Genomic DNA, 25,307 nt, shown 5'->3' on the forward strand with positions numbered 1-25,307 from the left:
CGAATTCCAAACAGGGGCGGACGGCGGAAGTAGTGTTTTTCGACTGTTATTGTAGTGAACACGAATATTATTATTGTATGATGATTTTCTTACTCTGTTTTTAGCACGATTTACTATTATGATTATGATTACGAATGGGGGCTGCTGGTACTGTATCCGGAAGGCTGGGACGGACACACATATTGCCACACATACACAAGAAATGCTTCTACGAAAATAGCCAATCTAGAGGATGGAAGCAAAATACATGTGTGAATCGAGCGGGCAAAGGAAAAAACAAAATAATTTAAACAGAAAATCTCTAAAACACAACATCGACAACAGGGGAAAACATGAAATCTAGATAAAAACCATTCCGCTACACAAGTCAAATGCCGGGAAACGATGGAACGAAAACCCACAAAATTCCTCCCAAAACTAAAGAAAGGAAGGAAAAGTTATGCGCATAATACCGCAGCGTAAGCGATTGACGGCAGCATTTTAACAAGAACAAAGAGGAAAACGATATAAATAGTTCAATGAATCGACAGAAGGGTTGAAGACAAAAACGGGGGCAACAACATTTAAAACCAACAGCCTAAAGTATCTTGAACAAACGCCCTTCTCCCCTGCAAGAAGAAACACACACACAGTTAATGAAAAATTATTACGAAATATGGAAACGATAATGGTAACCAGAGCGTGATCCGGAAATACCTGTTCTTGTGTAGAGAGTAGTTCCCGACGAAGGATACATTTCTGCAGTTATGGAAGAAGAGGTGATAAGAGTGTAACAAGTGTAGGTATAGTAGTGGAGCAGTTAAGTGGAACAAAAGAGAGTAGCACTAAAAGAATAGACCGAAAGGGAGAATTGTGAAGAAATTTGCATTACAAACAAAAAAACAAGATAAGGGAAAAAAGGGAGACAAATAATAAACAATAGAATGAACAAACTAAACAAAAATGATTTAAGAGAAAGACGATATCAATCTCTGAACAACATTGAGAGAAAAACTTGATTTGATTGGGTAAACACTTGTACTAATTTATTGTTTCATTGAGTTAACATTTATATAAGATTCATCTCAGATCATTTTTGATTTCACAATAATTGTCCCGCGTAAAATCTCACTTTACATCCTATTATTTAAAACCCTGTTCTTACTTTTAAAACCATTCCGAAGTAAAAACATGAAATGCAAAAATGGCAAGATATACCTAAAGCGTTTTACAAAAAAAAGTTCCCTTAATGTGGGTAAACTCTAGTGCCTTCGTTTGGAGATTGCTGCCTTTGACGGATGAGTATCTAAATAACCATAACCTTAACACAACGTTCCCTGGTTTGCTGGATCGGTCCCTCTATGTTCCATTTGGAGTCTGTTGGGCTGTTTTTACTGTTGCAGTTGCTTAGCCAAACCTCCCAGATCCGGATAGAGTACAGAGGCTGGTACGATTCTACTGGTGCTTGCCACGGTTCCGATGGTTCCAATGGTGGATCCTGGTTCTCCAAGCGTTGTCCCGTTGGAACCAGCAATAGCGTCCACTTCCGGCACCATTGGTCGATAGCCCGCAACGAGCGCTTTGCCGGCATTTTTGGCCGTCCGCTTGGCAAACCCTTTCGGCGTGATGCAGTTCACGTTGTGCGTCACGTTGATCACGTTGCCGACCGTATCGAGCGAGCTGCCGACGACGCGACTCGCCTCCTCGCCGTACCGATGCTCCACGATCTTCACCGTGCTGCTGCTTAGGCTTTGGCCGAGAATGGACGCAGATCGTTCGAGCCCTTCGTAAACCGTTCCGAAACCCTCGACGGCACCGGCGCAGATCGTAAGCGCACCGTTCATCCGTTCCGAGGCGTCCTCCGCGCTCATACCAGTGCCGTAGGAGAGCAGGGCGCTACCGTGACGCTGAATGTGCGGTGCCAGGAAGCGCCCGAGAGCCATCGTGGCCGATCCGACTTTCCCCGCCACGTAGCTCGTCACACCGGCCGCCGTTCCGGTGACACTCCGGGCGATTTCGATGCCGGTGCGGACGTTTTTTGGCACCTGAACTCCTCCTCCTCCCGCGGATTGCGCTGCGTCCGGCTGAGGTTCCGGTTTCGGACCCATCTTCGAGATGACGTACGGCGTTCCGGTCGCTATAAGCTGGCCCGTTTTCTCGGCGCCCCGTACTAATCCTTGCGATAAGTAGAACGCACCGCGGATAATTCCGGCAGAAACGGTCGTCGAATCGGGCAGGAGGGAACGTTTACGATCGGCACGACCTACGGGCACATCCGACGCGGGTTGCGTCACCACACCGTGGAGAAAGGCGACCAGAATCTCTAGCACCACCTCGTCCGCACCTGGCGGAATGATAAGCCCTATGGCACGTCCATCCACACCAGCGTCTGTGGAAAGATCCGGCAGAATAAACGCGCCGAATTCGGTCCGATAGCAAGGAGAAACGCCCGGGATGAGTGGATACAGAAGGAATTCGGTTGTTTCTTCCTTGGCCTGGTCTTCTGGAATGGAAACCGATGGTGGTTCCTGCTCCATCGTGGCCTCCATGGCCTCGGGAATTTCCGCCAGCGGTTCCTCGGCGTTTTCAATTCGAATAGCAGCACGTGTTTCGATGACTTGCAGAAAAACGGTCGACTGAAGCATCCTCTGCTCGTCTCCTTCGATCCGGACGACGCGCAAAGTCGAATCGGCCATCGTCCTGCTAACGACACCGTCCGGCTCGATGTAATACATCTGTACTCCGTCGCAGGAGAAAAGCAACTCCAACCTCGTCGTCGTCGTCGGCGTCGAAGCGGCCTCCTTTGATTCGCTGCTTTGCTCGTCGGACATTTCCTGCAGTGCCCTCGCCAGCTCGGTGTACGTCCACGGACGTTGACCAGTTTTATCATTCTTTTCCGACTGACCACCATCACCTGCTGCCCCTCCACCAAGCTGCCCAACACGTTGCAGCACCTCGCCACGCGTCCGTTTCAGCTTGTGAATCATCCCGATGGCCTGCTGCCAGCTATCGTCCGCCTGGCCCTGCACGCCCAGATCCGGTACTTCCACCGGAAGGGCAAGTGTTTCGTCGATCCGCTGGATACCATCCTTGTACGTCTGAAGTGCCAGATCGGGGCGTTCGTGTTCTTCAAACTTTATCGCGCGCTCGATCGTCCGGTACGCTTCGTCATGGCCTGCTTTAATCGCGTCGAATGTACGGCGCCATTCTTTGGCGCTGGCGGTCAGCGTCGTCGTCGAATCCGATGGAAACATCGTTCTCCAGGCGAAATCTGCCGTCTCTGAGGAAGCAAATGGGGGGTAAGTAAGAGGTCATTTTGTCATCTAAAATGTGTGTTTAGCATAGAGCAATTAACAACATTATAGGCATAATAAAAACTACATCTAGTGCGAGGTGCTGATGCTTTCTGGTTGTGCGTGGAAGAAAAAGAAGCCATACTTTACAACAAAATACACGACTAAAGGGAGTCTAGAGTAAGTTATTGTAAATCATTCCAATACATTTGAAATCGTCTAGCACCTACAAGATTCGACGTCACCAACTGACCTGTGATTGATTGCCAAATATCATTCATTGCATCGAATATCGAACTTTTTAAAGATGAAAATGTTTCGTGGGTGCTTTATTTGGAAATAAATACAAGTAATCCAGCGCATGCAACAAGTGGAAATTTGGCACTCTCCCAATACGTACGCGATGCGCATGCGATTAGAATTGTTGATTAAAACCCAATGACGACGGCGTTTTCCTTCTTGGTCTTTTCTTGAGAAGGTTCTTCTGTATGTTTGAGGTGGTTTTTCTGTAATCCAAGCCTCCGTAAAGTGGTTTCTTCCTGGTTACGACACCTTTCAAGTGCTACTTCGATTAGTTGGCATTCAAAGAAACGGAAAGTGAATGGCTTTATTTGACAAGTTTCGAGATCAATCTTTCTTCTACTTCTTCACGTTGCACCATTCTGAAAATGCAATGCAAACATGTCTTTGCCACTTCTAAAAACCAGAAACTTACACAACCGATGCCAAAAATATAACAGGTTTATAAAACGGTCCCATTTTCTTTTTTTATTACCTTGCAGTCAATTTGCGCCCGCTGCTGTAGATAGTTTGTTATCAGCTGCACGCTCCACGAATGAACACCACCAGCTCACGGACTGTTTTACGCCAAATTAACCACGCGATAGTGCACAGCGTTTGCCGGATGATGTGATATTTCGTCAACCACTTGAAAACCGTCCCGTTTATTGAGTTGGAAAATAGAAAAACCACGCAGCAAACGGTGACGTGTACTTGAGATTCCGGGGAAAATTTTAGCACAACCACGAAACAACACTTTACAACGAAACGGTCATGACGATACCAATAATTATAGCACTTTGACTAATGTGGCCCAACTATTCCGAAGCGGTTTGGTAAAGCAACACTTTATTGGATGAATGTTTTCTACTCCTTCCGGAAGCTTCGACGTGGAAAACTTATTTCGATAACTGATGAATCACATGGAAGAATTCTTCAGCGTTGAGTTAGAATATGATGAGATTCTATTTTTCGGCAATCCCTACGAGAGCGAATAGTCCACGACAAGCTTCAATCCGCGACTGACCGCAGTTTGCAGGCGGAGATTGCTTTGTTTTTATTTGCCCTTCGCGCAATCGTAAGGTAGAGCGATGAGGGGGGGAAGTTATGTTTTCTTTTTTCACAGAAAACAGCTGTCAACCTTTTCATAACAACGCCACTGACATTTTTATCTTGTTGTAGGGGATGCTGGGGATAATATAACACCATGGAATCACCCTATTTAATCGTCATCATTGTGTATTAACTTGCGAACCATCTTGAGTTACTTTTTCGTATGTTGGTTTTATTTATTTATAGTAAAAAATGTAGGATGTATAATGTGTCTGCTTGCATTCCTGCTACCTCTCGTCTTGTCATTATTCTGAATCATCACACTCGCACACGTTTCATCACGCATAAATTCGAAATATTTACCACGGGTTTTCCGCACATTTGTTTTCCTCGCTCAACATAATAAGAGCGTCGCCATAGTCGGTCACTTACAGAAATTGCATTCCATTTGCATATGATCGAGCCTCCTCCCGTCGGTTTAATGATTTTTTTTCATTTTATCGCTCTTACTTTTCCCTTTTTGCTGTGTAGAATCACGTTATTGGCTTGGTAATTTACGATTGCGTGGATTCGTATATGAAATATAACTTCTTCCTGCAGGAGTAATAACGTACGCATTACTCCTTCAGCCTCTTAACTAATTATGCGAAGGAGCGAGTTGCCTGGCCTGTCTTTACGTGGGGTGTATCCTTCGTGACAGGATCTGTTCGTTTCGTCGCTTCGTTGGTCTTCTTTTTGCCCGCTATTTGGCGCTTAACTAATCGGGGGTTCTGTCTTTTCGTAGCCATGTTCGTTCGCGTTTACGTCCGGCTGAATATGCAATGGCGGTGTATGTGGTTCGCTTCGATGGTAGGTGGATAATCGGTAAAAAAAGGAAATAAACCACTGGGTACACGTGGTCTGCCGGTGATGGCGTTGTAGCTAGCAATGTCGATGCAAAAATGCCTTTAAATATGATGCATGAATAATTACGATTATTTAACTAACTGATCCCGGGCGGACGGGCGTTCACATGCTTTCACACACTCCCTTGCCCTACGACATTTCCGTCCTGGTATCGGCTCAGTACAAGATGGGCTTTCGATTAATACTTTCCCCTGCGGCTGGAAGGGTATTGTTTTTAAGAATAAAGAGAGATGCTGATATATATAGACGATATTGTGGCAGCTAAAGCACGATGCTTGTGGTTTCCCTCTTCGAAAAAAGCTTCAACAACATGAATCGAAAGCTGGTCGGTTTTGAAAGTTCATGCATAGAGGGTAAAACCAAGGATCACCGTGAAAGTAACGTCGATCCTTCGCTCCTGTCGATTAACTCCTCGCTCAATGTTAACACTGCCCGGTCACAACTTGTACATAATGTTGTTCCGTTCATTGGCCCTAGCTGTGCCCGTATCCATCAAGGGTGAAGGTGTCCTTTCGGTGTCCGTGAGCATCTGCGTAGTCGTAACTACAACCGCACCCGATCCCGTTCTTGGCAGCAACGTTGAGCTCATTATAATATTCCCATTGCCATTGGCGCTGCTGTTGGGGCAGTGGCCGTTGTTATTGTTGATATGATCATGATCGGCCGTGACAATTGGTGCTACCGCTCCACCGCCGGACAGCGAAGACGACTCGGATGATATCGATGCAGATCGGCTTCCAGCGGCATGGCCATTCGAACGTCGCTCACGCTGCGGATGGTGATAGCTTTTGATCGTGTATTCGTACACATGATTGCGGCTAAACCGGGGAGCACCAGGACGACGGCCACCCGCACGGGATCTTCCCGAGGGTGCAGCACCAGCTTCCGACGTTGTGTAACGGACAGTCGTTCCGGCTAGCGGTTCCCTAACCGAGGCGCTTGATTGCCTTCCGGTAGTTGTGGCTGCAGCCGCACGGAAACATTTCACCGCCGAACAGATCAATCCACACCAGCGCCATCCGGGAGTCGACGATGATGCCGAAGCCGTCTGGGATGACGATGCCCTTCCTCCGGCGAATAAAGGCAACAGTCGCGTGCCATTGTTGTTGTTGCGACGATCACCGCCACCCTGGCTTTGCCCTGCCTCGTCGACGATCGGGTCATCGGAAAGACTACCCTCGCTACTTCCTCCACACCCGCTATCCAGCGAGGACGAATTAAACGGACCATTGTAGTCATCGTGTTCGTTGCTATCGATCGCGACCGCCGGCGTAATGATCAATAGTTGGCTAAACTTTTTTCCCGTCGAAACACGGACTGCCGTCGCTTTAGCCATCGTTGAGCGTGTCGTCGAGCGAATGCGCGTAAAATTCGACCCGGAACCACTTCCATCGGCACCTCCCACGACACCTGCTCCGCCTCCAGTAAATAATCCTCCCACGTTGCTGCATACACCGACAATTGCATTGTTGCTTCCATTCGAGGCGCCACTTCCATTAGTACCATCACCAGTTCCACCGTTCCCACCACCAGCACTACTACCACCACCGCTACTACCGACGACGGAGACGAGAATGTTGTTGTTTTGGCTGATGTTACTAGCGGCCGATATTGTCCATCATCTTGCCGGCTCTTCGCCACTGGCACAATCGTCCGGCTTGGCGATCTGGTACGTTATTAAATACTCCGGGTAAGCCTGAAAGAAGCAAGGTAAAGAAACAAAACGGTCAGGATATCCGTGCAATTGTCCTGCATTTTCGTTACCACACACACACACACACGTACCTGTTCACCTCGGTAGACAACGTACTCGGGAAAATGCAATCCACCTGCCGATGGACGTCCGATCACTGAATGGTGCCCCGGGGGAGCATGTGCCATTTTCATCGCACTAAACTGCAGGAACGATTTGCCAAGCGCTACACGGCAGAGTAGCAATTGTCTGTGCAACAAGAAGTAACAGATTAACTACATTGCAAACTAATGCACTAAACACTCAGGAAGCAGCTCTTACCGATGGCACTGATAACACGATTTATCCTTGTGCGTTGGGCATCCGATGCCACCGCCAATACCGTACACGTACTGGTTCGACTTGGAGCTGTGCTCGGCAAAGTAGATTCCGGCTCCAAACATGCCACCGATGTACGCATGCCGCTCGTCGAAACCCTTCTGCACGATGGCGTTGATAAACGGTGACCCGTGGAAGAGCATCCGCTCGCTCGCCTGGTGACCATTCTCCTCGGAAATCTCCTGCCGTCGATGGACGTACCGCTCCCAGAGCTTTCGGTTCTGTACCTTTTGTATCTGTGTGGCAAGCAAAAAGATCGTGTTATGTCTTCCTTCAGGGGGGAGAAGGGTATTGCTTACTTACCCGTACAATATTGTAGCGAGTGAAATAGCCACCAGAGTGGCCGTTATCGCGATGCTCCCTGATGGTGGCTTGCATTTCCTCCTCGACCGCAAGAAACTCCTTGTCGTCGGGAAGAAGATCCACCAGCAGCGTCCCAGGGTTCGGCGTAAGTCCTAGTCCTGTAAGCAGTTCCAACCGCATTGATCATCCCCATTCAAAATGCAATCATTTCGTACCCTCTCATCGTACCTGTGGTCGCTCGAAGCGTAGCAATGCCCTTAAGAATTTTGTGCCGGAAGCCGTACGCCGAAACACCGACCTGCTTCAGATCCTCGTGGCCCATCTCGGCCAGGATATCCATCGTGATCTGCTCCCGCTCGAACAGGTCGATCAGATGCTCCAGCTGCAGGCTGGTGAGGAACACCGAAACGGACGATTCGATCGACGGCACCGAGGACATCTTGTCGTCGTGATCCACCACGATACCGTCGACGTTCGCTTCGGCGCCCTGCGCCGGGCTGAGGCAGCTACGGATTGGGAGCTGTAAATTGACCGAGGGAAAAAGAACAAACGTATGGTGAATATGAGGTGCAATTGTATCCATCGTGGGCTCAACTTAGAGGTGAAAAGAATGGTTGCTGCGCCAATAAGTTACGATTTATAGGGAGGAAATAATTAAGCCTCCAACCTGTGGCACGGGAACAGATAGCGTCATTGATGCGCCCGTCGGCAAGGTGACCGTTTCCGTGGTCGGTGAGCAGGTCGTCGCAAGGAGCGTTCCGTTCGAGGAAAGGATGGCAGTTCCTGTGGCGCCGGTGAGCGTGCCGCCGGAAGCACCGGCCGTACCCTGCGAGGCGACCATGGCATCCTGCAGCAAACACTTGACATCTTCGGCGGTGGCGAGATCGAGACTGGTTTGACCTTCCTGGTTTTTCATAAATGGATCGGCTCCGTGTGCGAGCTAAAAGATGGGGAATATGATTTCGTAAATCATCTTTAGGAACCGAAAGTAACTTTTTGAAAAAAAAAACTCACAAGAAGTGAACACAGCTGGGTACGCCCTTTCTGAGCGGCCTCGTGCAATGGTGTGTAGCCCCATTTGTCCGTGGCGTTCACCACCGTGTTGTGCTTAATGAGCAGAGCGGCAATGTCGAGATGGCCATACGAGGAGGCATTGTGCAGAGGTATCAAACCACCCTTGTCCTGGGCATTCACGTCGGCACCGTGCTCCAGAAGGTATTCCGCAACCTCTAGGTTATTATAACCAGCTAGAATAAAAGCGAGTGAAAGATGTGTTTGAATAGAGAAAAATGGAATAAACTTCGTACGAATTCACCGAAACCTACCAGCTAGGTGTAAAGGAGTGGAATTACGACCCTGTGCATCCCGGCAGTTGATGTTATCGGCCGTGACAAGCCGCTGCACCCGTGCCAGGTTACCTTTCTTAGCCGCGTCCAACAACGCTGCATTTCCACGTAGCAAATCGGCTACATCCTGATCTCCCTCCCGGACCAGATCGAGTGGTGTTGCGCCATCTCGATTCTTTTTCGTCACGTCAGCTCCATGCTGCAATGCCAAAGAGAGCGTAAGAACATACATTTGCCGTCACAGGATTTGTGTTTGCAACCTACCTTTATCAAGAGCTTGACAATCTCGTACTTGCCCTTGGCGGCCGCTTCATGTAGCGGTGTGAACTTCCACAAGTCCGCCACGTTCACGTTGGCCCCGTGCTTGACCAGCAGCTCCGTCACCTCGTAGTGGCCGTACGAGCAAGCGTTGTGCAGCGGCACCAGGCCGCCCTTATCGGACGCATGCACCTCCGCGCCGTGCTCGAGCAGAAACTCCACCACCGGCACGCGGTTGTAGCCGGCGGCAAAGTGCAACGGTGTCGAGTGACGTCCGTCCAGATCTCGGCAGTTGACCGTCATCGGGCTGGAGAGTATGATCCGCCGGACCGAGTCGATATCGCCGGTCTTAGCCGCCTCCAGCAGCTGACACTCAAGGTCCACCGTGTCGGATGGTGGGTCCTGGAGGATCTTCAGTACGTTCTCCGTGGCCAGCTGGGCGGCCGTGTAGCCCTGCAGCGAAACGATGCCCGTGTCGATGCCGTAGGAGAGCAGTAGTCGGCAAGCCTGGATGTTGTCCTCCCGGGCGCACCGATGAAGTGCCGTCTGGCCGAGTCCATCCAGTGCGTCCACCTTGGCACCGTGCCGCAGCAGCACATCCATCAGTTCGTTGTGCGAGTTGTCCGCCGAGATGTGCAGCGGCGTGAGGAAGTCTTTATTCTTTTCGTTTAGCAGGGCGCCCTTGCGGATCAACACTTCGAGCACCTGCTTGCGCTTCGGATAGACGGACTGTGCGACCGCGTGCACCGGCGTATCGCCAGAGTAGGGGTGGATGAAGTTGACCGTCTCGGTCGTGAGGTTCTTCTTCAGTCGCTGAATATCCGCCTGCCGGCATGCGTCCAGCACGCAGTGGCCTTTATATTCATCTACACAGGAGGATAGGAAACCAAAACAACAAGATAAAGGATGGTCTTCGTCGTAGTCTTTACGTGTTGACTTACATGCAATTTTCTCCTGCAGCTCCCGGGTCGGCGCAGAATCGATCGCAGACTTGTTATGGCAGTTCAGGAGCGTCGGATCAGCACCCTCGCTCAGCAACAGGCTGCACACCTCGACCCGGCTTTTCGAAGCGGCCTCGTGCAGCGGCGTAAACGCCCACAGATCATTTGCGTTCACGTTGCCACCGTGTTTGATGAGCAGCTCCGTCACCTCGAAGTGTCCGTAAGAGCAAGCGTTGTGCAGCGGCACTAGACCACCCTTGTCCTTCGCGTGAACATCAGCCCCATGCTGCAGCAGGATTTGCACCACCCGAATGCGATTGTAGCCCGCGGCCAGATGCAACGGGGTCGACTTTCGCCCATCGCTGGCGTGACAGTTGACGTTCAGGGGCGTCAGCAGCTCCAGCAGCCGCTCTTCCGAGCCCGAGCGGGCCGCCTCTAGCAGCTCATCCTTGCGATACTCTCCGGTGAGCACGGGGCGCGTGCAAGGATCGGCCAGATCGAGCGGGATCTTGTTCTCCGAGTTGCGGATGTTTGGGTCGGCACCGTGCTGGAGTAGGGCGATGCACACATCGATCTTGCCCTTGCTGGCAGCCTCGTGCAGCGGTGTATAGTTCCAGTTGTCACGCGTGTTCGGATTAGCGCCGGCCTCCAGCAACAAGCGGACAACATCCGCGTGTCCAAAGGAGCAGGCGTTGTGCAGCGGATGCAGCCCACCGTCATCCCGCGCCTGAATGGAGGCTCCGTTCGCGAGCAGGAACTCAACCACGTCTCTTCGTCCATAACCTAAAAAGAAAGAAAAACCAACGGATGGTCATTAGCAGAGAAGAAGAGAGATCCAGTTTTCGTCGCTTGAACATTATACCAAAAGCTTCAAAACAACAAAATATACCAAAAGCTTCAAATGGGTATTAAACCGTGAACATTCATGATACAAGGCCTACTTCATCAGAGTTAGTGTTAACGCTATTTCTTGACCCATTCAACAACAGGAAGTCTAGCAACACCAAAGGATTATGTACCACACGCCTGAGTACCGCAGGTTCGATTTCACGGTCCGCTTGGTTCTTTACTACACCTCGTCCGGTTCGTTTCCCCGTCGATGGCGTTAATGATTTATTACGGTCAATTTAAGGTGCTGTCATATTCACCATCGGGTCGGGGTTGCATTTCTACACGGCAGCGCGGTCAGATCTAAGCCCCCTGTTGGTTGGTTTTGGAGCATAGCCTCCCCGTCTATCGCTGGCTTGCCCCGGTGTTCGCTAAAAAGCGCCACTCTTGCGAGGTGGCAAACATAAAAACGCACCCCATTTCCACTTTCCCATGTAGAACCCCCTTTTTCACTCCGTGCCAACAGGCCATGGCTTTCGTAAGGCACACACGCCGAAACTCCATCGTCGCACGTCGGTTGGTGGTGATTTTTTTTTTATTAAAAGCAACCACCATTTGTACGATTTTATAACGCAGCGTGCGTCAACGTTTGGCCTGCATTATCATTCGCAATCGGAAAGCTGATTACTGGCGTTGTTGCGTTATGCTACTGCACTCATCACCATTAAACATAACGCTTTTGTTGGCCTGCTTGGCATGGGGCGACTCCCAACGGAGACTCCATGCCAAGAGTGTTCGGAGTGCGACAGATTTAATCATCAAATTAAAAAGCAAAAGAGGTGATGCCTGGTTTAAGCATTATGGTTTATAACGTCGTTAAACAAGAAAGGTATAATATCTCTTGTGCCATCATGTTTATCACGACCTACTTTAAAATCTGTTTGTTTCATGGCAAACAAAATATGGATGAAAAGTGTAGTAGATTGTTTAAAAATACTTTCGATTTAAAATGTCCCCGTATGTGTCGTGAAATAAAATACAAACTTCCATCGGACAGAATTTCCCCATCCCTGAGTAACACTTTTTTTTTCTTTCGCTTTGGGGTTAAAAATTATCCCTACCCAGGCGAACTAGAAAAGTGAAGGTTATGCTTCGGGGCTCGTTTGGATACAAAACTAACTTCCACAAAACCGGGGACTCTCCATTCGAAAAGGGCGTTCTGCAGGAGCGCTACCAACCCGTGACACCAAGGTCGAGACGTATGGTTTGTTGGCAAATGTCCAGCGAGGATGGATGGGAAAAAACACCGCGCCGTCGACCTCGACGACACTCGCTTGAGGCTCATCTACACAGAACACGTAGGGAGCATAAGCATACGGGATGTGCATGATAAAAATTAAAATGCAATGCGAAAGTTAGAGCTCATGGATCGTAAACACAAGGGTCCGCGACGTTCCAATGCTGGTAAAAAGTCATTTCAGTCTAAACTGAAGCAGGTTTTGCGTGGAGTGAACCGCGAGCTCGGTTTCCATAGCGACTAATAAGGGTAGAGTTATAGCATAATCCTTCCAATGGCTGCAGTCATGGCTGACCTCACCTCGTTTAGGTTTAGGAGTAACGACATTTAAAAACATGGCTATACTCCCCCGGGAACAACTAAGTAGCCCACATGTCTAGCAACCAACATCCCTCCCAGTAGGAGAAGGAGCTACTAGATGACTCTCGCCTGATGAAAATTTCCACAACACGAAGCAGTGTCGCTGTCCACACGAACATGAGATGATAATCCCGCACCATCACTCCAGCTTCTCCACGCCATAGCCATAGCCATAGCCATGTTGCGAATCTATCCTCCTTCATGGTGCTGCTGGTTAACGAATCCCTGCAGACAACGATTGGGGTGGCTTACGTCGTGCGAAACCAGGTCACGGCGTGCCGCCGTCAGAGTCGTCGGAGCCGTCTTTCGTGGCGCTCCATTCTTGTGCCAGTGTTCGTGTGCAGCAGTGCACTGTTTGTGGTTTCGATATGCTGTCTTTCGGTAACAACCACCACCGGAGTAGTATTGGTAGAGTCGGCAACAACACGGATGGTTACAACAGAGCTGCAGCAGTTCGGTTCCTTACCAAAAGCTTTGCTTATGCACCATAACAAGTTGGTAGTAGGCGAGGACGCATAGAGCATAGAGCATAGTGTCAGAGTCGTCCGGTGGTCTCAATTTTGATGCAGTAGTTTCCTGATGAACAGGAGACAATCCGAATGAAATATGATTGAAACTATGATATGAAAGTTTGAACTATTTCGATTGGATTTCTACTCCTAACACAACAATACGTGATGCTTTTAAAGATGAAACATTCGCTTTCAAACAACGCTTTTCATTCCTTTTGAACAAGGTCCATTTATGATTTTCTTCTCCTCCTCCTATCATTTGTGAACGATTTTCCTTCTTGACATCTCTATTGTGAAAACCCACTGGGCACACGCTTTACATTGGCTGCATACATACACACATTTCCTTCGTCGGCGGTTCCATAATTCAAGTTCGCATCGTTCCATTTCATTCCCCCGCTTCTTGCACAAACCCCCACAAAAGGGCTTGTGTTGGTTTTCAACTCATTTTCTTCACAGTATTGTGGGTTGATAGTGAAAGGCTCTAGAGGAAGCCAAACAAACCTCCGTCTTACTCAGCATCCGAGGTTAGGGTTAGCAAGATAATCTTATACCGTCAATATGCAGAAATAGTTTTTATTGATGCTATTTTGAGCTCAAAGTTAAACACTTTTACACGGAAGCTCCAGTCGGCTTGCATTGAGAAAGCATTTACAGGCGGCATTCGACAGATCCGACGGCGTGTCCATGAACAGTCTAAAAAAGAAACACAAACACAATAGACCACAACATACATGTAGTCGCTTCAAACCACGTTCAACCTCGCCAAGCCTTTTCCATTCCAAACCCGACCGAAGCCTCGTTTCAACATTGTTGAAAGAAAATAATTATCGTTTTTGACCTCAACATAGGCCAACGGAGGAACATTGCTTGTGCTTAAGCATGAATTACGCCAGATTTACAACCAAAATCCACGTTTTGTCGAGTAAAAACGAATAGAAGCGAAGAACGGGCAGAAATTAGTTTCTTTGTCCCGGTACGCCGCAAACTGTCCATCATCGTTTGGCCCATTTACTAGATATTAATTTTTCCATTCACTGACAGGGAAAAGCAGCATCTGTTGTCTGAACAGCTCCAAAGCTTTGCAGCGGCAAAGGAAGTTACAACAAAGAGGCCGTCTATTGGAGAGAAACTCGATGGAGGTCAGAAGGTAGGCACCTTCAACGTGAATCGATTCGATTCGCAGATGGTTGATTACTACAAAAGTTGTTTTCGTACCGTTCGGTGATGGGAAGGGAAGCTTACATACGGGCAACATCTGATCAAACATATGCCGAAAGAGGTTTGGGTTTGGGAAGTCCTATTTCTTGTAGGTCTACAAGTGGGGCTCCAAAGGGAAGTTCATACTATGAATGCTCATTTGATAGAAGAATCATTGAAACACAACGTTTCTTGAAATATCTTTTCTTCACGATCGCCCATTTCGACTGATCACATCGGCTCCCGGAAAAGTTTAATTAAAATCTGCAAAGTTTGGAACCAATGAAAAGTGGATACTTTTCAATGAATTCAAACTTGGATATCGAATTGAAATCAATTCGCTGGGGAATTGGTAATACAAATGAAAACGAAAGAGAAATGGTAGTTTTCGCTCGGGCAGTGAAGGTGGTGCTGTTAGTAATTAACACAAACTCATTCCGTTCGAAACGAAATCGAACGGAAGCTCGTTCCGGTTCCGGAGGAAGAAAGCTGTGCGATCGTTTGAAGCACCAACGCACAGCGGGTGCTTACTTTCATTGCCACGGACACACCACCATAACGATCGTAGGGGAAAAACAGGTCATCCGTTTCATTTTTATGAACGTCGTAAATGTCGTTAAATTGTGCTCTAATGTGTGATTTTTTCCTACAAGGCAAACGAGATTCTGCTATCTTCCGAAATGCATCTTATCAATATCTAATACCGTCACATCATCGTTTATTGGTGTTTCGAAATAACAAGGTGTGTTTTTGATTGCTTATCAGAGAATAATTTGATGCAATGAGGTGTGACCGAAGTGGTCCGATGATAAGCAGCTCCAAATGGCAATCCGGCAAAGTATCTGCAGTTGCAGAAGAGAAAAGGCGAGGCCGTGGCGTGGGGGGTTTGCTTCCATTTGTGATCGACAAACATGGTACCACAACTTGTTTTTGATTATCATTACATTAACAACTTCACTTGCCGAAGAAAGGGCAAACGGACACAAAATAACCACTAACGCGTTGACGCGTTGGTTAAGCAGTTGGAAATATTTGGGATTTACAATGCAAGCAGCAACGGTAAAACATGCATAGAGAAGCATGTGTAAACTCATCATTACACATTGTCGGATGTTGGAGGCAGCTTCACGTTCGGGCCTTTATTTTTGCGATGATCGTTGTTGCGTGTCTGCATTGTGATCGGTCTGTTCGTGAATCATCGCTCCGTGGATCACGCACGCCACAATCTACAGACGCCGGAGAAGTTGTGTACACACACGGGGGCGAATGAATCATAAGGTGTATCTCGCAACACAACCTTTCAAGAGCCTATCGTCGTCATTGGGAAGAAGAAGTAAGTGGGCAAAAGAAACGAACAGAAGATGAGCCTAGCCTACACGTTGTTGACGAGATTATTCCTTTTCCTTGGCGGACAGTTGCCGATATTTTTCATCGGGTTCAATTTATTAAAACCTCGATACATTTGTATGTTATGTTAGATGATCTTCCGAGAGTGTCTCCAAAGTTCCTCGACAACACTGGTTCCGGCTGCGGACTACATTTGTATTTTCCGTGAATGACTGAGATGCTGCTTTATTACAAGTATTGTTTGCATTTTGTTTCCCCGCCAACCAACCAAGCTGTTGGTGCTTGTGTTGTTTCGTTGTTGTCTTGAGGGTGGACCTCACAACGACCTGCACCCTACTTCACTTAAGGTTTCTCTTTGCGTATTGAGTTTAACCTCATAGAGGTTTCACTTTCCGTTTCCTTCCACTTTTTGCAAGTAGCTCGTAGGAAATAATCGTACATAATGCGAGTGTCGAAGCTACGTTGCCATGTGAAACTCCACACTTTGGTCTTTTGGGCAACCCTTGATTAACATTGAAAATTCTTTTTATACCCCCGAGATCTAGGTCTGCACCGATTGAATGCAAAAGTATACAGACGCACTTCGGTTTCCCTGGTATGGGGAGGGCGTCGACGCGTCTGTAGTGAAACTCTATGACGATGGCCCACGAAGTTGTTGGCATTACAGTCACGTACAGTTTTTGCATACTATCGTTGAAGTCCACAATCCTCACTTCTGAATTCAATTTCAACGCTACATCACGTCAACAGGTAGAAATGCTCTCTCTGCATTCACTTTTGTCAATGCTGCTTAAATCTATCGGATAACAAAAGGACTCCGATGAGATTGGGTAAGCTGTCGGATGTTTAAAAGCGTCTAATACTACTGCTGCTTTTTGTTCAATAGTGGCATATCCTTGAGCTTCTGGCCTTCATGTATCTTGGCTATCGGGTCGAAAGCAATTTCGTCATATATTATGCACGTTCTCATCTCCTGCGAACCACTGCCGAACAACCGGAAGTCGAAGAATAAAGACAGGTAGCCGATGGAGTGGTATCCTTGGCAATGGTAATATCCATTTGCCCCACTTGAAGCTTTCTAAAGCTCGTTCATCGCAAATGGTATGAAACACAGTCATGTGGTCTCGGAAAATATTTGTCGTTTTACGGGTGCATGCTCCCATCGGGTTGATAACGCTCAACGAGTTGTCAACCTTTCTCCCCTTGTACAACACACACGTGCATTTTTTTGCACTGCACTCTAGCATCGTCGCTGCTGCACTATTTTTGCATTCGTGAAGGACACCAGTAATGATGTGCTCCCCTTCTTTCCATCTCGAGAATGGCAAAAGGATGCTCTGTATGTTTGTGTGTGTGTCCAAGGACTAATGGAAGGACGGAGAAAGTTGAAATGAAAAAAAGAGAGTGGGTCAATCGTGGGAGGCTTTTTGTGCAGTTTGAGCTAATACTGATCCACACACCGGAAGTAAAAGTTCAAGTGTCACTAGATGGAAATTTTGTTCCGTTTCTTATGTGGGATTCTTGTTTGTCGCTATACTGACTTTTTCTGACTCTCAATCGATCCAAGCAAGAAAAGGGGAAAAGAATTTCACAATTCAATTCTTTAAGCTGATGGCATAAATTGGCTCCTAACTCTTGGGGTCCACGATGTGTTCACATTGGGGGGTTTTCATGTACATGATTGTTAACTGTGTCCCATTTTCTGTTAAACTTGTCCTTCTCCCACGTAGAAGAAAGTGGTTTCGGATGGAGCTTCGCCAGGCCTAGTCCGCCCAGCGGTTGTTGCGCCAATTAACAAACAACACTTAGGAGAAAGGATGCTTAGATCGAAACGTTTCGAAAGAAGGCAACAAAAGCCTACACTTACCAGCAGCAAAGTGCAACGGCGTCGACTTCCTTCCCGCCGTGTCCCGCGCATTGACCGTCTGTGGTGTGATGAGCTTTTTCACCTTCACGAGATCGCCCGTCTTGCAGGCCTCGAACAGGTCGCGCAGCGGATCGTTGGCCATGGCGGCCGCCTCGAGGTTTACCGACAGCATCGAGCGGCTACGGTTGGCCGACATTTCCCTCAGACCGATCTCGCACGCATCCAGCTTCTTTGGCCGTTTCCGTTGTCGCTTGCGTTGTGGCTAGATTCCCGACTCCCGCCGCCCGGCTTCCGCTCGCTTCCGGTGTGTTTGATTGCAGCCAATGCACTCCCTCCTCCGTTTCACTCGGTTCACCCCCTTCGGAACCCCCGTTGGACAAACACTATTCTACACTACACACACACGTACAACACACCGCACACTACAAAGAAACGAAATCAACCATTAATCGCCTTACATCGATTGGCAAAGGGCCAGATGGAATTATAAACGGTATGCCACGGAAATGATTGGAGCCGTAATAGATCAATTTTCTTCCTCGCGGAGTTAGAGAAGAGTCCAGCAGGGAAACGTTTTTGGGCAGCGAAATGTTTGATTGGACGATTTGAGCACTGAAAGCACAGCCGATGTTGTAAAAGGGTTGCGCCTTTCCCGTTACACTTGATTTTTATTCGGTTTTTCGTTTGAAGGTCCGATGCGTCGAATGATGGTAGTGTTTCCTTGCGGGAATGGTTGGTTATTCGCTTTCCTGCATCACACAAAAACAACGCATCAAATATTCTGGTAACGCGCACGGGCAGGAAATGCCAGCTGCATACTTCCTCTCCACTATGTTCCTGCGTTGATTTTTCTCCGATAGCGGACCGGGACGTTTCCTCCTCAAAATAATGACTTCGCAACTTATTTGATGAACAGAAAATCAAGTGTTTTCCGTGGATGAAGCCTCTTCGGGGGAAAGTTGAGCCAAACTTTGTTGTGTGTGCGAGAAGTGACATATGGAAAATGAGAAAACCAAGATGACAAACAAATAAAAAAACGGGAGAAGTTTTGTTGATGAAAATTAAAACATTCGCAACATCTCTCTGTTGTTTTGGCAGCTAGTAAACCCCTTCTTTTTTGTCCAGTGTTAGCATAAAACAAATAAAATCATGGACAAGATTTTTATGCTGCTATGTTGGTTGCCATAGAAGACGGAGGTTATGACAGGTCGATGCTGAGGAAGACAGTTTTTCCCATCCACCTTGTTCTTTTCTGGCACAACAGATCAAAGCGAAGGGAAGAAACACAAGTAGTCCAAGCAACAAAGAAGAGGACTCACATGCCAAGAAAGAAAAAAGACCTACACCCGTCAGGCGTAGTATCAGTAGCTAAGAGCAAGTGCAGGTGCGAGATTTTCCAACGTTAAACTTTGCAAAGGGAGCGAGGAAAAGAGGGGCGAGGTAGTTCGCAGATTGCTAAAAAACAGAAACAGGCCACCGCGAAAAGTTGTCCCGAAAGAGTCCCGTTCGTTTTTAACGTCGCTCGACACTCGACTTGACGGGAACACTAGAAACAGGTCGCGGAGAATATTATCGCACGCGGAGTGGTTGGTGAAGGCTTGGGAAACCGATAAACACACGGGCACCACACATAAATAACGCAACACGCAGAAAGGTAAATCGTGACGATGAAACAGAAGGGCATTCGCAGCACTTGAGAACTTTCCCTTCGAGCACGGGCGACCATCCATCATGACAAGAACTTTTCCAAACAACTAAATGCATTTATTCACACTGAAACATTGGAAAACTATTATTTTTCCATATTTTTAGGGAGTACATTCTTGGTCACTGTATTTCACCCCCCGCAGGAGTATTTATCACCACGTAGCACTGCGTTTATGTCGGTTTTAACTTGCAAATAATACTGCAACGGTGGAGCAGAGTAGCAAAAGGGCTAGAATTTGTAATAATCACACAATGGGCTCGCCACCAATGCAATAAAACGGTCAGCAAAATTGTGTTTGTTGCTAGTACCTTTTTCTACAGTTTCGCGTACGTCTGCCTCGAATGCTCGGACGACTCTGGAAACTATTAGTGTTGGCAGAATGGGAATTCGGAAGATTTGAAGATTCGATCCCTACACGGATTCCAAAGATTCGAATCCAATTGATTCCCAATCCTCGATTAAGATTTGATTTGTTTGGGACTTGATTTGACAGTAGAACATCGATTAATTTCGATCTACAATTATTTGAAACGTTGTGTGGACCGTTAATATTCGGCCAAGCTATCAACCTAATGGTACGGTCTGAGGGTGGGGTAAAAAAATTACTGTGCCCGGTTTTTCAATGCCTGCGAAGATCATACATTTCCTTACGTTAGTTTATTTTCATGATCAACAGAACTACTTACAGCGGCGAACGTCGGAAATGTGTGGCATGTTTTTATTACGGAAAAATCGATTTATCAGTTGTGATTCGATGGGGATTCAGATTAGGATAAACGGTTTCCAAACTGGCATTGATTGGTTACATCGTCTCGCGATTGATTTATGGATTGGGATTCGGATTTGGGGATCCGATGTACCCACCACTAGAACGAAGCAGCAGCGTGTCGACAAGCTTAAAAACCTTGGTCACTGCTTGAAATAATGTCTGCAATAGCTAATTTGTTAATAACTTGTTAGTGCCTTGGTCAATTTCAGCAACAGACCCCACAAATGAAAGGTCTTTTGAAGGCAAGTTACATTGCTCTAAGAAAAGTTTTTGCATTGTTTTTAGTTTTGTAGAATTCCACAACAAGGTCACTATACACGTCTACACTATATAATAATCTTGGCTTCAAAACAATTGAATTTTAGAACAAAAAAACGGTACTAAACTTATTACAACCAATTTGTGACTTTCAAAAATGTCAAATCGTATGTTCATGACTGCTGTGGTAATAATTTGAATGTGGGAGTACTAATCGAAAATTCAAAATTTCAATTCATAAACTGTTCAGTAATATTTGAAAGTCTACTCCTTCAAACCACCTTAGATTAAAACAGTTAAATTATAAAAATCGGTTTAATTTCGGTAGTGATTTCCCAATTTTGTTTTGATATGTCCAATGTAGATTTATTTATACCCATACATATTTACAACAAATTTACATCTATTGCAGGCTGCTTTCTAACTCCAATCAAATCTTGTGTTTATCTCATCTGCATCATCTCTTTTATGTATGATTAAAGCTCTACGAAGCTTAAGCTACTTGCTGGTAATTAACAGCGAACCCAATACGATATATTTAACCTATCTCTCCCTGTATAAAGTCCGAGCTTCTGGTGTAGATCACCCTCACTAGCGCCAATAATCGCCGACTTAGTCGTCACCTTCACTAGCACTGCGTGCATCCATGGAATCGGTACAAATAGTCAGATCCGGCGAGTCGATCTGGTTAACCATCCGGCCTCCACTCATGCCTCCTTGTGCCTGCGCCGGTTGGGCGAGATGAGCCTGTGGACCTGGTGTAGTCCCGATCGGTAATCCGTTCGCTATCTGCCGTTGCCGTATCATTGCTAACCGTTGCTGTGTGATTTCTAGATGATGCTTGCGCCATTTAATTCGACGATTCTGGAACCACACTTTAACCTACAATGGGATCCAATTCGGAAATGGCTTTTCAAGGAAACATTTTCAAGGATCGCCGCGTTTTCAAGGATCCTTACCTGCGCCTCCGTCAGCTGAAGCGTGTGTGCCAGATAGAGTCGCTCCGGACCAACCATGTACTGCTGCCGTTCGAATTCTGCCTCAAGACGTTCCAGCTGTTCTGGGGTGAAAATTGTACGAACTCTTTTGCTCTTGAGCGATGCGGCTGATGATGAAAGATTGGACTTTTTGGCAAGATCTGAGGGAGAGATGAAAAAATTTTATAATTAAGACACATCCATGTTCGACTATGGTCAATAGGAGTTTTACCTTTAAACTTATCCCTGTTATGATTTTGACTATGATGATGTGGCCCCAATGCCATATGATGTCCACCAGTAGTGTGCTGTTGCTGCTGCTGCTGTTGTTGTTGATGCGTGGAATGTTGCTGAAGATGTAGTTGTTGGTGTTGATTCTGGTGCTGTTGTTGTTGCTGCTGCTGTTGGGGGTGTTGTGGAGTTGGTTGCCCCTGATTGTGATGAAAATGGTGATGGCCTCCGAATCCAGGATGATGGTGATGGGGGTGATGGTGGTTCCCGGGATGATGCTGATGTTGCTGATGAAGATTTGGATGAACCCCAACGCCACCAGTGGATGGATGAAAAGCTGAAAAGCCTCCTCCAGTGCCGTGAAGACCCGGTAGTTGGTGTAGGCTTTGCAGGGCCGTTAAAGCTCCTCCTCCTGTAGCACCAGGTTGATGATGGCCAGCACTTAGAGGACGTAGCGGTCCGTACCCTAGCGGTCCACCGCAAGTATCCGCACTGTCCACACTGTCGGCACGCTCCCGCTTTTCCATTGCCGCCATTACGAGCGGTAAACGACCCATGGCCGCCGCAGCAACAGCCACTGCAGCAGCTGCCCTTTGTTGATGCTGTTGTGGCTGGAAGGTGGCTCCCGTGGAGAGATTCATAGCGCCATCACTGTACTCGTTGGCAGCCGCCGCTGCAGCCGCCTCGTCTTGCTTCTTTTTGAGCCCCAAAATGGCCGCTATTGTGAACGATTTTCCGACAAATCCATCCGTTTCAAGTACGGCGGTGTTTGCTTCGTTGGTACATGGACTGGCACACCCAGCATGGTTGTTTCTATGCATGTTTTCGTCCCCATCCCTGAAGCCGCCTTCGCCCTTTGATCCTTTCCCATCTATGATAATCTCCTCGTCATCTTCTTCGTCTTCCTCCTCAACGTCACTAGAGCTAACCATTTCTTTACTACATCGCGGTTGCTCACGTAGACTGTTTGATGTTCTACAACCTTCTCTGCCGTTCTCCTGGTGATCATACTCAACAATCCCTCTGCCTTCACTTTCCCCAGTCTCACGATCATCTACATCGATATCAACGTTGTTCTCCGATTCACTCAACTCTTCTTGTCTCTCCTGCTCGCTCCCCCTATCGAACGGACGTTTCCGGTCTCCGGCACAGGTTCGCTCGTTGCTACTATCGTCCTGTCCTTCCTCGTCCTCATCTGTTTGTGTCTCAAATTTACAGGTTTTTCCCCGGTACCCAACACCTGCGTTAATATCCTCTCGGTGTTGACGCTGACCTTCCATTTGCTGTTGGTAGTGCTGCTGTGAACTGCTGGATAGATGGTGATGCTGATGGGTGTTGGTTCCGGTCACCGGATGTCCATGGTGGGAGTGATGGCCATGATGGTGTTGTCCCAGCCCAGCGTCGGAGGCGAGAGCGAGGGCTGCAGCAGCAGCGGCCGTTGCGTGGGAAGTATGCAGATTGAGGAAGTGTGTCAACGGGTTCGCATGGTGATACTTTGTGGGCTGATGATGGATCATTTTTGAAAACTATGTGTTGTAGAAGTTACCCCACAAGTACCACTTCGATCTGATGGGAATAGTTGAGAAAACAATACAAAAAAAGGAGATTAATGTTCGCTGGTGATTTATGGTGTTGCTACGGTGGCTATAACTTGCAAAACCCCCTACTCTTACTCTATTAATTAACCCATATTAACCATACAAGCGACAAGGGAAACCGAAACTTTATCGTTTGCCATCGAACTATCCGAAAACCGCACGAACCAGCAGGTACTTTAACCGCTAATTAACCAAGCTTGACCCAAAGTAGAAAAAAAGACAAGTTTATGTCCAACCGAAAGACGTGAACGATAAGCTTTGTTGAGAGTGAATCTTTTCTGTAGTCTTTCATGGGTTTCCATAGTACGCCACGTGAACTCCATAACTCAGAGAAATTGTCCATTATTCTTGGGTTCTGACAGCTATAAATATTTAAAATTGAGTTTAAAAAGACAAAGTAAGAGTATGTTACAGGTTATCAAAATATTGATTTGCTAGACAAAGTAAAAGTATGTTATAGGTTTTCAAAATGTTGATTTGCTGTAAAAATGAAGCTCTAACTGTTTGAATTAAACCAATAAAGTATAGTTTTTGAAGAATATTTAAGTGTCTTGTTAAACAACTATACTGTTTTAATGTTATTTTCGAAAAGACTTTTATTACGAAAATGTAAGTACCGCTGTAGTTACAACTATAAAAAAGAAGAGATCACAAATGTATAACAACGCAAAAAAGTGCTGCCAACAGCATTAACTAAACTTAAATTCCACTTTTTAGCCAAAGGCTTGTCTACTCAGAAAAACAACAAACGTTGTAAATAAGTTACAAGTTAAAGAGAAATAAAATACATTTTTCAATCAGAAATGTAAATCAAATAATATTGCAATATACGATCGAATGGATTGAATTGAACAATGTAATGAATACTTAAAGTGATTCGTATAAGGCGTTGTAGATTACCACCGGAGAAGGTTAGTTGGAATCTTCAGAGATAGTCATTTCTGAGGTAAATTTTGATTTAATGCGGGTATATTTTATGTCAAAACCTAAACAACTTTTGAAAATTTGTCTATACACATGTCAAAGACGTAATAAACTATTGAGGAAATCATTCGCCCCAAGAAAACCGAACTTAATTGGTTTAAAGTATAACGTTTGGGCAGCTTGTTGAATGAGAAACCGCAAAAGGGATGGATACACGCAACAAATGCAAAACACTGGCAAGGGGTTATTACATTTGCATAAATATGCTCAACAGTGCGTATCGCATGTCCTTTTTTATGAGGTCACTTTACCATGCTTGATGGAAATCATCATTGTTGAAAAAGGGATCATCCAACCGAGTATCAAACTTCCGGATTTACTTCGATGGACAGCTCAAACATGCTCTTATGAGTCTCTACGGGGCTGACTGCAAAGAAAGCATACAAATATGGTATGTTTTGGGCCTCATACAGACCGCTGTCGGAAACATGATCATGCTTGAACAATGGCAATGGCAGCATAAGTGTAGGGCCGACTCTATTGTTCACCGGAGACGAACAACGAGTTTATAGCGGTTAGTAAAGTGAGAATCTCGCCGCACAGTTGGTTTACGTTCTGGTGTTTCCTTTTCTGGCGACACCCATAAGTACCGATCCATTTCCATTCCAATGAAGCCCTAGTGGGTGATATTTAAGATTAACCCTTCCTTTTGCGCCACCGGCGAGACGGAAGATGCGAAACAATTTGGCATAAACTGTAGCTTCAACTGGAAATTCAATCCCTTCCCTGTACCGTACCGGTTTGCATAAGTGACGCAAGATAACGTTACAATTTTGGTTCATCCTGAGTCGAACGGAGAAGAGCAAACAGACCGTCTAAATGGGACAAAGCTTTCGAAAAATACCAGTGATGATACCAGAAAAATGATCAATTTTAATTCGACCGCAGTGTTTCAAACGAAAGCTACCTACCAATTGTTGCGTTCTCGACAGCCACAGCTTT

At 46.7% G+C, this 25,307-nt stretch overlaps 4 protein-coding genes across 4 annotated transcripts; all 4 read right to left on the reverse strand.

Moving 5' to 3' along the window:
* Positions 1 to 1,248: 1,248 nt before the first annotated feature.
* Positions 1,249 to 3,233, reverse strand: LOC131289385 (protein spartin). The gene has a single exon (XM_058318621.1). The coding sequence runs from the start codon at positions 3,231 to 3,233 to the stop codon at positions 1,371 to 1,373; it is 1,863 nt and encodes a 620-aa protein (XP_058174604.1). The 3' UTR covers positions 1,249 to 1,370.
* A 2,713-nt stretch (positions 3,234 to 5,946) lies between these two features.
* LOC131289390 (loricrin-like) lies at positions 5,947 to 7,129 on the reverse strand. Its single transcript, XM_058318627.1, has 2 exons — positions 7,110 to 7,129; positions 5,947 to 7,063 (listed from the first exon to the last, which is right to left on the reverse strand). Exons 1-2 carry the CDS (start codon positions 7,127 to 7,129, stop codon positions 5,947 to 5,949), a joined length of 1,137 nt encoding a protein of 378 aa, XP_058174610.1.
* On the reverse strand, positions 7,110 to 18,173 carry LOC131289292 (poly [ADP-ribose] polymerase tankyrase). Its single transcript, XM_058318518.1, has 11 exons — positions 17,841 to 18,173; positions 10,430 to 11,212; positions 9,495 to 10,354; positions 9,210 to 9,429; positions 8,899 to 9,131; positions 8,552 to 8,824; positions 8,113 to 8,404; positions 7,885 to 8,042; positions 7,525 to 7,817; positions 7,296 to 7,452; positions 7,110 to 7,206 (listed from the first exon to the last, which is right to left on the reverse strand). The coding sequence occupies exons 1-11, from the start codon at positions 18,034 to 18,036 to the stop codon at positions 7,129 to 7,131; spliced, it is 3,543 nt and encodes a 1,180-aa protein (XP_058174501.1). The 5' UTR covers positions 18,037 to 18,173; the 3' UTR covers positions 7,110 to 7,128.
* A 3,014-nt stretch (positions 18,174 to 21,187) lies between these two features.
* Positions 21,188 to 23,300, reverse strand: LOC131289393 (homeobox protein Hox-A13-like). The gene is made up of 3 exons (XM_058318630.1): positions 21,785 to 23,300; positions 21,535 to 21,713; positions 21,188 to 21,457 (listed from the first exon to the last, which is right to left on the reverse strand). The coding sequence occupies exons 1-3, from the start codon at positions 23,298 to 23,300 to the stop codon at positions 21,188 to 21,190; spliced, it is 1,965 nt and encodes a 654-aa protein (XP_058174613.1).
* Between the last annotated feature and the right edge of the window lie 2,007 nt (positions 23,301 to 25,307).

This window comes from Anopheles ziemanni, chromosome 3, assembly GCF_943734765.1.
Source record: "Anopheles ziemanni chromosome 3, idAnoZiCoDA_A2_x.2, whole genome shotgun sequence".
Classification (NCBI taxonomy): Eukaryota; Metazoa; Arthropoda; class Insecta; order Diptera; family Culicidae; genus Anopheles; species Anopheles ziemanni.

Bases quoted from the DNA above. Each gene is read 5' to 3' on its own strand.
- LOC131289385 (XM_058318621.1), bottom strand. From the start codon at position 3,233: ATGTTTCCATCGGATTCGACGACGACGCTGACCGCCAGCGCCAAAGAA.
- LOC131289390 (XM_058318627.1), bottom strand. From the start codon at position 7,129: ATGGACAATATCGGCCGCTA. The intron at 7,064-7,109 runs GTAACATCAGCC...CGTCGTCGGTAG, and splicing joins ATGGACAATATCGGCCGCTA to TAGCGGTGGTGGTAGTAGTG.
- LOC131289292 (XM_058318518.1), bottom strand. From the start codon at position 18,036: ATGTCGGCCAACCGTAGCCGCTCGATGCTGTCGGTAAACCTCGAGGCG. The intron at 9,430-9,494 runs GTAGGTTGCAAA...TTGGCATTGCAG, and splicing joins TTGTCAAGCTCTTGATAAAG to CATGGAGCTGACGTGACGAA. The intron at 7,818-7,884 runs GTAAGTAAGCAA...CTTGCCACACAG, and splicing joins CTCGCTACAATATTGTACGG to ATACAAAAGGTACAGAACCG.
- LOC131289393 (XM_058318630.1), bottom strand. From the start codon at position 23,300: ATGATCCATCATCAGCCCACAAAGTATCACCATGCGAACCCGTTGACA. The intron at 21,714-21,784 runs GTAAAACTCCTA...TCTCTCCCTCAG, and splicing joins TAACAGGGATAAGTTTAAAG to ATCTTGCCAAAAAGTCCAAT. The intron at 21,458-21,534 runs GTAAGGATCCTT...ATCCCATTGTAG, and splicing joins TTCAGCTGACGGAGGCGCAG to GTTAAAGTGTGGTTCCAGAA.